The sequence below is a fragment of the Arachis duranensis genome, chromosome 5, assembly GCF_000817695.3.
Source record: "Arachis duranensis cultivar V14167 chromosome 5, aradu.V14167.gnm2.J7QH, whole genome shotgun sequence".
In the NCBI taxonomy this organism is placed as follows: Eukaryota; Viridiplantae; Streptophyta; class Magnoliopsida; order Fabales; family Fabaceae; genus Arachis; species Arachis duranensis.
Window position 1 is genome coordinate 4,284,074 of NC_029776.3, and position 12,032 is coordinate 4,296,105.

The 12,032-nt window shown below is 31.8% G+C and overlaps 1 protein-coding gene, 1 long non-coding RNA gene and 1 pseudogene across 9 annotated transcripts in view; all 3 read right to left on the minus strand.

Annotated features, from left to right (window-relative positions):
* LOC107487343 (heavy metal-associated isoprenylated plant protein 27-like) overlaps window positions 1–5,225 on the minus strand; it is a 43,232-nt gene extending 38,007 nt beyond the window's left edge. The window contains exon 1 of the mRNA XM_016107958.3: window positions 5,127–5,225. Within this exon, the coding sequence (XP_015963444.2) occupies window positions 5,127–5,153 (27 nt within the window). The 5' untranslated portion in view covers window positions 5,154–5,225. The remainder of the gene's footprint in view (window positions 1–5,126) is intronic.
* On the minus strand, window positions 334–4,492 carry LOC107487463 (uncharacterized). 8 transcript variants are annotated; one of them, XR_008009507.1, is made up of 6 exons: window positions 3,853–4,211; window positions 3,774–3,787; window positions 3,126–3,314; window positions 2,846–2,934; window positions 1,806–2,639; window positions 620–1,710 (listed from the first exon to the last, which is right to left on the minus strand). It is a non-coding gene; the product is annotated as an uncharacterized LOC107487463 (long non-coding RNA). The 8 variants fall into 8 exon arrangements; XR_008009501.1 differs by adding an exon at window positions 334–602 and having other exon boundaries at window positions 1,506–1,710; window positions 3,126–4,210; XR_008009504.1 differs by having other exon boundaries at window positions 3,126–3,787; window positions 3,853–4,492.
* On the minus strand, window positions 4,681–5,153 carry LOC107487344 (heavy metal-associated isoprenylated plant protein 27-like; annotated as a pseudogene).
* Window positions 5,226–12,032: the final 6,807 nt, after the last annotated feature.

A 12,032-nucleotide genomic window follows, 5' to 3' on the forward strand; every position in this document is an offset into this window, starting at 1 on the left:
CAATCCCACACTAAGCTGTCAATTAATGAGACACTATGTAATAAGCCAAAAAAAAAATATGACCCGTAAATCAAAATCAATTGCAATAGAAACTTAAAACTAAGATTTCAAACTCAAATTAATAAAAAATCAACCAAGAGGATGAGGGTTCCATTAACTGGACCATTCTTTATTAATGACATGTATTTAATCTTTAGTCAAGGTTTAAGTCTATAAAATAATCCTGCCAATATTGTTGATTCTCAATTAGTTATGCAGTTGGAATATCTCATAATATAACGAAAGACTAAAAAATAAAATAGTATAACCATTTGAAACACAATGGCTCTATTTTTTTAGAAATAATTTATTAAATATTTAAAACATCTTATAATACTAAAAGTCTTTAGTATAGTTGCAACATATGAATGAAGAATGGTGAATACAGTGAATGGCCTGGGAACAGTACTGGTTCCCATCTTTCCTATCATACTCATAGAAAGGTTTGCACATATGGAAGGCATACAAACTGCATACAGTGAATGGTTTGTCGTGCATAATCTTTCCAACATTATCACTACAGATTGACACACTTGTTCACCCAAAGCCGTCATTGGCTTTTCCTAAATAATACCAAAAAACAAAGACGTAATTAATGTTATTTAATCTATCATTTAATCACTAAGATATTTGAATTCATAATACCATAAAATGAAGAAACCTCTCCATGCAACAATATATGTTGATTATTTGAATTAATCATTATATGTTACATAAGTTCAATCACAAATGAAAAAAATAACTTGAAAAGAAAACAAACATATATATACTCTAATGCATACTCTCACAGATCAAAACATGAGCAAAAGTAATTCCAAATCTTATTCACTATGTCTAACCAAAGCTTTGAAATGGAGAGTAACGGTAGTATTCAACCTGATTATCAATATTTGTTATTTTTCACACTTTTTTTTATCATAAAAACTTTAACCTAATACCCTCTTCTGCTGGAATGTCTTTCAAACATAGCATAATACACAAAGCAAACCATATAATTTCAAAAAGGATAAAAATAAAATACAAATCCTTATAACATATAGCTCGTATGAGCCTTAACCATTCAATGAAAAAATAACCTAAAGAACAATAGTCAATCAATCAATGATGAAGATGACAAATAGACCCTTTTCAGTGAAAATGCATAACATAAAAATATTTATCAATAGGTGCTAGGGCGATACAATGCTTTGATATGGAATTTTTAATAACTTGATTTTTTTATAGACAAATAATAATAAAAGAAAACTACAAACTTCAAGCTTCAGCTAGATGAGAAAAATTTTATGTATCTTCATGACAGGCTTTAGCAAATGACGAAAAACTTGAAGATAGCATTCATCCCCCATGAGTTCATAAAACAATCTGATAATTAATAACAGAGGATAACACATAATAGACATAAGTGTTTTTTTTTTATCTCACATCAAGCTTGAAAATCATGTCTATATAAGTCATATAGTACTTACCTGACAATTATGCAAGGGTTGAAAGCATGCTATTACTCTAACAACAATTATTGATCTGCCTTCAATTCCATTCGCATGTTTTAATGCACCCCAAAAGATATGCCACAATAGAGTATGGCAATGAAGGCACTGAACTAATAACTACAAAATAAGAAATAAACTAAAGTGAGAATGTGTATGGCAGTGTTAATGGAACCTATCATACCTGCGAAAACAAAGAATAATATGAGTTAGTTACTTTGTTATTTATGAAATGAAATTGTCTCAATTTGAGGATTCATTCATATCCATCATATATACCTTATTTGAGGCACAACTGAACCAAGCACCATCAGCAGAACCACCATGCCAGAGAAGGCTTTGCAAGGAAGAATGTGAACCTGAACCACCACTTTCTTTCTCCAATTCCTCCCTTCTCTTTCAATTATTACATTCAGGACTGCCATCATGGTTTCTTCACCTCCTTGCTTCTGTGGTGATATTATTTTCTTTTTTCTGAGGTTATGATCATGATAAAGATATGAAAAGATCACATAAACAGTTAAAATCAAAATATTTACCAAATTTCATTATCAAAACTCAAAAAGGAGATACCAAACCGTGTATCATAAACAGTAGAAGTTACCAAATCTTAGTCAATAATGTATTGGAAAAATAAGATTATAGAGAGGTGATATGAAATGAAAATCAAGATTTTAAAATATGGTTAAAAAACATATTAAAAAATATAATAGTAATGTCACTCTTAAATTAAAAGAATATAAAACCACTATTAGAAAAAATTAAAATAAAAAATAAACGCAATAACAAATCAATCAAATGCTGACTTCAAAAAGAAAGGAAGAAGACCGAACAAAAGGGATTGCAAGAAAGAAAGCAGTAGAGTAAGGGGTGCACAAAAGTGTGCATATTCACTTGTTATGAAGAAAGAAAGCCATAGTGTCAGGGATTGCAAGAAGTTAGAGTACCACAAATCTAAATGAAAGATTGGAGATCCCATAAATCTGGCTGTTGCAAGAAAATGTCTCTGGAAATCAAGCAGAGCTGCTGGATCTTGGACTCCGAAAGCTAAACCTTCTTGCCGGGGTTGCCCACGAATTTCCAGTAGCCAATTTGATTTTGCCTTCACGTACTCTGCTCCATTAATGGAGTGATGAAAAGAAAAAAATTGAAAAATATGATCTATGAGGATGATGAAAATGAATATATACTCTGAAAATACAAAGCCAGGACATCAAAAACTAAAGGAAAAATGATTAGTTCATGCTGCATTACTTAACAATCTCATTTGGTTTGTACATTGGATGCAAATTGAAGATAAGAGGGACAGAGATTAAGACCTTTTGGGGAATTGCAAATAGAATCCCGGCAACAACAATGAGGTTATGGATTTACTGCATCAAAAGCTCCACACCAAGCAAAGACGCCTCTGCACAACAACAACATCATCATTTCAATTCTTACCAAAATTAGAACATATACATCAGATCAAATAATAAGGAACACACATAGCTCATCATCGCAAACCATTATGAATCTGTGACTGAACAAAGAGGAGTATGAGTAGGCATATCAAAATTAAAAATCGTATACGTTCATTTGAAGAAGACGACTACTTACATAAGCATAGAATACAACATTATCGCACCAAGACCGTTGATGGCCGCTTCTGGTGCTACAACTATGACTTCTCTTCCGTTCTGTCTATTGCCATCCAAATCATCTCAGCCTCACCAAACTGCATGCCCATTGTTGTCGATGCCAGTATGCATCTCTCGCTCCTCCCTGTCATGTCTCTACTTCTTCCCTCTGCTTCCCCGCAACAAACACAATACCATAATGCATGTCACCATCAAGAAATCTCCGTTTGACAAAGAGAACACAGAGATAACAAAAATAAAAGAAAAGAAATGATGCAGAGAGATATATAGATCTGGGAGAAGAAAGACATGAGAGAAGATAGAGAAAGAAAGAGAGTTATGGTAAGAAGAAAATTGAAATTTGATTATTTGAGAGATGGTTTGAATGCTTGATAAGGTTGTGCATATTTAAAATTCAAATTTCATATCAAATTACATATAGATATAGTCAAAATTAAAAGGACGGACATTAGGAACATCTTGAAAATAAAGATGAATCCTTGTCTGGTTGCAAATCTAGTCTTTACGGACAGAAAGATAAAGACAAATATAAAATTATTATATCATTGTTGTGCTCTTTGCTTTCATAGTCTCATTGCATGTGCTCTTTGTGGCGGTGACTCAGTACCTTCCAGCGATCTGCTCTCTTTCGCTGATTCCTCCTCCGTATCCATCCCTACAGCATTGAAGATCACCACAAACTCCACCGCACCCACTGCGACCACCACCGACGTAGCATGGTCCAACACCGCCATAGCATGGTCCACCACCGTAGCAGTCGCCATCTCATCCACTGCCGCAACCCTACCACCAGCGATAGCGTTGCCTCCACCGCGATGACTCCCCGAAAGGTTGGATCCATCAAGTACAGTGACATTCTCTATCTTAGTGCGTACACTAACTCTATAATCTCCACTTCTGACTTAAATTAGGAACAGTAAGAATTAGAAGAAGAAGATGATGAATAAAAACTATTGAAGAAGAAGAAGAAGATTATACAAAAATAGAATCATTAAAAGGAGGAGAAAAAAAAGAAGAGAAACTGATGATGAAGAAGTAGAAGAACCGAAAAAGAGGAGAAAGAGATAAAATTGGAAACAAAGAAGGGAGAGAAATCCTTTTTTTAGTTTTAATTTTGTATTCAAAATTTAAAATTTGAAATTTTAGGAATGTGTGTACATCTAAATTGTAAAGCAAACTGAGAAAGGGAGATTAAAAAATTGGATACGGTCATGAAAAGTGTGGTGTAACGAAATTAGTTTGATGTAGGAATGTAATATAAGAATCATAATGATTGAAGACCTTTAAATTTTGGTGGATGAATACATATAATAGAAATTGAGAATAAATCTGGTAAAAGACAAGTAGGAATTCCACTATGAGAATAACCTTCTTTTATAGGATTAATTGGACTTTGTTATTGTGTTTAGGCTTGTTACTTTTTTTAGTTGTTACGTACTTATGCCACTTTGTAAAATGACACTGTACATGAAGCTCCACAAATGACATACACAGCATTGAATAACCAAGATACATCACATAACAGTGCAAGCATTGGGGTTCTCATCGCTGAAGGCGGTGGTGTACTTGACCTCGAAGGAGCTAGCACGTGCCAGTTGAGAAGCTTCTGGATCCAAGAGCACGTTCCTGACGTACCCAGGCGGAGCCTTCTTGTCATAAGCCTCTGGCGCATACGGGTGTGGAACGACGTCGTATGGTACATATGGCCAAAACTCTGCTTTCTTCCCAGTGCGCTGCCTCACGCGCTCTAACACTTTCTCTGGATCCACGTAACCCTTTACAGTTAACTTGCTCTACTTGGGTTCAACTTCCACTTCTGTCACGCCTTTCATCCCTTCCACTGATTTCTTCGCCCTTCTCTCGCACCCTTCGCAATCCATCTTCACCTTTATTTCCATTCCCTGTATTTGGTTCAGCTTTTTCTACTTTTGTGCTGTATTCCACACCATTTTTCACACACCTCTCTAATACTATCAAAAACACCCATTATTGTTTATTAGTTTTTACGTGCCTAATTAATCTAAGCTACCTAGTTTGCTTAGTTTATGAAATTTTTTATATAGTCCCAAATGAGCAATCATAAGATCAAATGCGGCCCTGCTTTTGGCAGAAGATTCTAGTGAAAAAAAAGTGAACCAGATTATTCTAGTGAAAATATTCTTTTTAAATTTTTTATTTTCTTTTATTTGCCGTGGTGAAAAGTGAAGACGATAAACCTACCCACCTAACGTCCATATAATCATCATCATCCAAGGTGAAAAGAAAAGAACAAGTTTGTAATTGACCTCAAACAATAATTGATGTCTAGTTTTAGTCTTCTAGTTATAACAATTTAATACGATTACCAACATTGATAAGGAGCTCAAGCACATGCATAAAAATAAATAAATAAATAGTTAATAGTTAAATTAGTTTCTTAAAGACATATTTAATACTGACAACCCTTGGACAGACCACAATGTTGTTGGCTTGGGCAGAATTACCGCCAAGGACTTACAGATTTACAAGAATCGAAACAATGCCTTTCAGTCTCTCCGAAATTGACTGTGTTGGAAACTACCGATAGGCAACAGTTTTAAAGTTAATTGTAATGCAAGCTTGTATCAGGATTCAAATTTAGCGGGATTTGGGTGTATTATTAGAGATTCTAAGAAAGATTGGGTCTCGGGCTGCTCTGGAAGCATTCCATCTAGTCTATCATCAGATGTGAATTATTTGATGCTTGAAGGGGGCTGGTTTTAGTTTAGGATTGCGGTTTGAGGGATATTCCTTGACATTCTGCCTATCATGCATGAGCTTACAAGTGGGTATTCATCTGAAGTAACAGATTTGGTTCACAAGATTCAGGAGCTTTTATCTCATTCTTGGCTTGTTCACGTTGAGTGGGTGTCCCGAGAAGCAAATAGAGCTGCGGATTGGATGGCTAGATATGGTGTCAAGAGTAACTCTAATCATGTTATTTGGTCTGAGCCTTGTGCTGATCTCCAGCAAATTATTCGCTCGGATATAGGATAGTGTTGCTTTGTTTCTTTCCATGTTTAGACACACAAAAAAATAGTTTCTTAAAGATAAGACATTTTTTTAATTCGTTCCTGAAAGATTTTTCAATCAAATTAGTCTTTCAAAGATTACGAATTAATTATATCTGTCCTTTGATTACTTTACTCACAATTTTCGTCAATAATTGATGATGTAAAATATTAACTGATAGCATACATGACATATAACATGTTCAATTAGACGTTAACTAAATATATTTACGAAAATCTATAAATTTAGTCACTATGTTATATTAGGAATAAGATTTTTGTAATTGAAGAAAATGACTAAATTAATAAATTTTCATAAACATATCTGATCAATATCCAATTAGACATATTAGGTGTTATATATGTTATCAATTAACGTTTTATAACATTAATCTTTGAAGAAAATTGTTAATGGAAAGACAGGAGGACAAATATGATTAATTCACAATCTTTTAATGATCAATTTGATTGAAAAAATATTTGAAAAATGAATTTAAAATTTTCAGAGACTAATTTGACTATTAACCCAAAAAATAAATGAAGAAGTTACGAGTTTTTGGATGAGAATTATAGAAACCCCCCAATTATGGCAATGACTAAAACCGAGTATAAAAAGTTAGAATTCTATATTCAAATCAAATTCATAATATTATTTCTATTGTCATAAGAACTTGCTAATGTTAACCCCAAAATAAAGTAAGAATAATGCATATGAGATGTGAATTGAAAAGAATGTATGAGTGTGTGAAAAAGTGAATAATGAGTAGCTAGTTTTGTATTAAAATTGTATACGTTGTTATGTATGTTAGATGAAAGTTTAAGTTAATCAAAAATTCAAATTTCAAGCTCATTTGATCACATACATCTTTATCTTTACTCTAATCCCATTACAACCTTTAGATAAGTCCTCATGATATTTGTATGCATGTATTGAATAATTGTTGATTGTTAGATGAAGAACAAATCTTAAAAAACTTGATTAGAGGAGAATTGAGTGAATCAACCCTAAACACTTGAGCGACTAAAGCGTATACACATTTGATGAAGAGTTCGATTAGTCAAATTTATATTTTCTCCTGTAATTTTTTCTTGTAAATTTGTACATTTTTTTTTAATTTAATTCAATTGTAGATTTAACTTGACTGTGGTGGCTTGAATTAAGCTTTTAGTTTGAAACATAACCCGACGTAAAACATTAGCTAGATGAATTCGTTGTTATCCATTTTATTTGTTGTGTTACACAAACATTTTCTTATGCGATAAAATACATACTTTGAATGCTTATTCTATTTCATATATTTAGTTGACAAGTCATAAGAAATTATATGCCCGCATAATACAAAATAGAAATATAAACAAATAAATAGGACTCATCTCGTGTTGTTGAGAGAAATATAGTTTGCTTCGTTGGATCAAGCTAGTGACCACAACTATGGTGCTCTTCTGGCTGACAAAGGTTTTGAGGCATCGAGCATGGACTGTGTCTAACATTCTAACTGCCTATTGTGAACTGCATGGACTCATGGGTGAGACTAGGGCAGTGTTACCGACCCAAAAGAATCACAAGACTAAAGAAAAATAATTATTTATATTCATAAATTTTGTAATAATTCTGCTACGTTACCAACAATATTTTTGTCAACATCTGCCAACTCTTATTTATAAGTATGTTTAATAAAAGTGTCTTTGTAGATGTATCTAATAAAAATATCTTTTTTATAGCTGTATTTAATAGAAGTGTCTTTATAGATATATTTTTTGGATGTGTCTCTTTATATATGTGTTTAAAATATAATAATTAATCATTATTGGCAATAAGTTGGCAGATAATATGTTGATACCTCATACTTTTTCATTTTGTAAATATTAACAAAAATATTTATTAAACAAAAACATTAATATTATATTTATAAAAAATGAGTTTTGTGTAACACAAATACTTAAATTTTAATTTTTTAATAAAATTTTTAAATAATTCTTACATTTTATCTTCAATCTCAATTCTATTATTTTTTTTCTTTCCAACTTTTTCATTTTTTAACAAAGATGCTTCTTTTTCTTCATGCACCACTGCATTGTATTTCTTCTTCTCGTTGTCATTTTCAATCGCCAACACTAAGTTCAATTGATTTGTGGTACTTCCTTTTTTCTTCTCCAAAGCTTCAATTACAGAGTCGGTGGAGGGATTCTTCTTTAAAACTTTTTTTTTCTTTTATCCTTTCCGGTATTATGGGGTGCGAATCTGATATTGTTAGGGATTTGAATTTGTTCATTTGATTCCTAAGAAGGTTGAGTGGGATTTTTCCAAAAAGAATTATTGTCAGAAAATAAAAAAGCAAGGGCAATGCCTGCTTCCAGCAATGCGGCGGTGAAGAATGAGGAGAAAATGCTAACAGTGGGGGGGTGGGGGGAGGAAGGAGCTAAGTTGATTTGGAAAAAATTCTTTAATTTTTTTGTCTATTGTTTGAATTTGAGAATATACTGAGTCATAAATTCGGGTTTAGGTGGTAAAAAAAATAATCCTAAAATTGACGCGACGAGACAGAACAAAGAAGCACAATATCAACCTCAAATATGGTAAGAGTGGGAATCGATCCCAGGTGTAGCTTAATATGAGGCAAATTGATTTGTCACTCACACTTTGTCTCAACTACATCTGTAGTGGGTTAATTAAGGGAGTTTGATTTTTTTTTTTGTGTATTAAAGGAGTTTGATTTTGGTTTAAAGAAAATGTGTTAGTTGTTGGATTTTTTTGACATATTGGATAAAGTTTTTGTTAAGATTGGACTTTTTGTTGGATTATTGAGTGTGGAAGGATCATTGTAGTTTTATTTTTATTTGTAGGATATATCAAAACTAAATTTTTGTAAGATTATAAAGGATTGTCTTAGAATTTGTTTGGGTGTTGTTTTTGCGCGGTAAGTTTTGGGAGAGGTACAGCTTGTTCGGACTAAGGTTGAGCTCGTTTCAATTTGGGTGGGATGAAGCATATGTGATATGTCGATTTTCAAAGAACGAAGGCGGTAAAAATCTGTAAAGACACTCTAATGTTCAAGTCAAAAAGAGTGTGAAATAAATATAGTGCAACTCAGAATGAATAGTGTTGAGTTTGGAAAACTTATGTCTAATTTAAATGATGATCAAACATTATTAAAACATTTATTAGAAAAATGTTAATTTGATATTTGCTTCAAATTGTTTGTATGATGGGTGTGTTAGTGTGTAGAAAATAAAAATGAGTTTCCTATTAGGTCAAAAGGCAATATGAGCTCAACTTGTTATTAATCAAGCCTTGTGCAAAATTAATATAAGTGGCTATGCATTGAAATGAAAGAAAGAAGATCCAAAGAGGCCCATGTCACAAGCGCACTAACCAATATTGAATGATCAAAAGAAGGAACCCAAAGGTTTTCAAAGCAAGCCACGGTTACCTACTACATTGTGGAATGGAATTCAAAATTTAAATTGATTAATTGCATGCATAGGTAATCGAAACTCAAAACTAAATTAGGTTTAATATTGCATTGAAAGCTTTGTATCTTCTCTCTCCTCTCTCTTTGCATTCGGTCATATCATTAGTCAGAAAAGAAGATGGAATAAAGAAGAAGTTATCAGGAGAAAAAGTAAAGTAACAGAGAAGCCTATGGAAGAAAGGTTATGAAGAAGGAAGATCTGAAAAAAGGCATGGCAAGATTTTTGCCATTGAAGGCAAGATTTGAAGAAGGGCTTTAAGATTTTCGAAGTCAAAAATAGAAGCAATCCGCCTCTGTCAGAGAGGAAGATTTTAGTTGCAAAAGTTCACTTCCATTTTTTGTTCATCAAAGAAAGAAGGTAGCCGCAGAGCTACACGTAGGAAGAAGCAAAAAATAGAAAGCAAGGAGCTGTCCTGGGATAGAGGTTCATCAAGGGTTCAAATTCATTTTTGGGGCCAAAGTCAAGATGAAAGGCTCAGATTGAAGAATTTTGGTGAAAAGGGTTGAGAGAGGTACATGTATGTTGGTTTTGTTTCGGTTTTCCCTCTCTCTTCTCTCTGTTCGAACCACTGCTACTCTCGGTTGGAGAAGAATTTGCTTGGTTGAATTGGTTTCAACCTTGGAAGCTTTCCCTTCTATATTAAGGGTGAACGGCCAAGGGTTGAGATCAAGGAGAGAAAGTGAAAAGCACAGATTTCTCATAGCTACTTAAGCTTCCTGAGTTCTTCTCCTTCAAAGATGTTCATTTTGTTTTCTTTTTCTTAGTATTATTTATATGGGTCTCATGGTAAAAGACAAACATGGTGAGGTTTGTAAGAAAAAGCCAGTGAGAGGAAAAATGCAGTAATCAATATTAGAAAAAAAAGTCATAGATGTCTCAGAGTTTCTTTGTACATCTGTATGTTGTGTTTCATGATCTTGTGAGAATTCTCTTACAAGTTAGGTTAGCACTTTGCGGTTGAAAGCTAGGTTTTGAGTCCTAATCAAATTCAGATTGGGTGTAGAATATGGGTTTGTCTCTGATAGGGTTGGGTAGATCCTAGAAAAAGTATTGGTGTTTGTAATCTTGTAAAAGATAGTGAAATTCCATCATTGTTATGATAGAGACTGGATGTAAGCTGTATTGCACTTAACAGCTGAACTAGGATACTTCTTGGTGTGATTCTCTCTTCTCTGCTTCTTCTCCGTTTCTGGTTCGCAGGAGACAAAATGAAAATTGTCTCTCAACTTGTTACGAGACAAAACAAAAATGTCTCTTAACTTGTTAAGAGACAAAAGTAAAAATATCTTCTAAAGTTCTTTTAAAAGTGAGAAAGTAATTTTCAGTAAAAAGGGAGGCTAAGATTCAACCCCCCTTCTCTTAGTCATTGATTACTATCAAAAAGCATATCTTTTTTCTATAGAATTTCTTTTTTATATAAAGTTGTTACACTATAGGGTGTTTACTTCATGGACCTACTATTTCGGTAATCACTTTTAAATATTTGCAAATGATTCCATTATAGCTAAGATTTCGTACAATTAAATAGGCACATTTTATTTGTTTTCACCGAAGTTTCAATTTATAGATGTATTTGAGTTGAGTTATAACTAACAAATCAGGTGTCATTAAGTTGTAAAATTTTTTTTCAATAAAATTTATTTTTTTATTTTTTAGTGTATTTAAAAAAATTTAAAAAATAAAATTAAAAGACAGGGATGGATCCAGGAATCTAACAGTGGAGGGGCCGAAAATTAAAATATTATATAATCAAATATAATATTATATATTTGATAATAGATATAATTATAATTAGTTTTTTAATTTAAAAAATTAATAAATATTTGTCAAATAAAAGAATTATCTCGGTTCTTATAATTTTTTCATAATTTTTTTGTTGTTTTATATCTAATAAAATATAAAATTATATATTTTTAAATATTTTATTAATTAATTTACTTTATTAAGTATTTATGTGACACTAAGTTATATTTTTATGTTTTATATCATTAAAAAATATGACATATAATAATATAAGTTAATTGCACTAACAATTTTGTTATGTGAATTTAAAATATATTAAAGTATTTTTATATAATAATAGGGATAAAAATTAATTAAAAAAGAATAAAAAAACAACTAAATAAAATTTAAAAAATAATATTATCATAAATAATATTAAAGTATTTTATATGATTATAAATGTTAAAATTAATCTTAAGAAAAGAAATGTAAAAAAAGAAATTTTGAATTAAATAAAAAATACAAATAATATATTCTAAAAAATACAAATAATATAAATATATGTAAAAAAATTTAAACCCTATTACATAAAGAATAATAACTTTTTTTTATCAAAAATAAAGATATTCGAACCCACAACT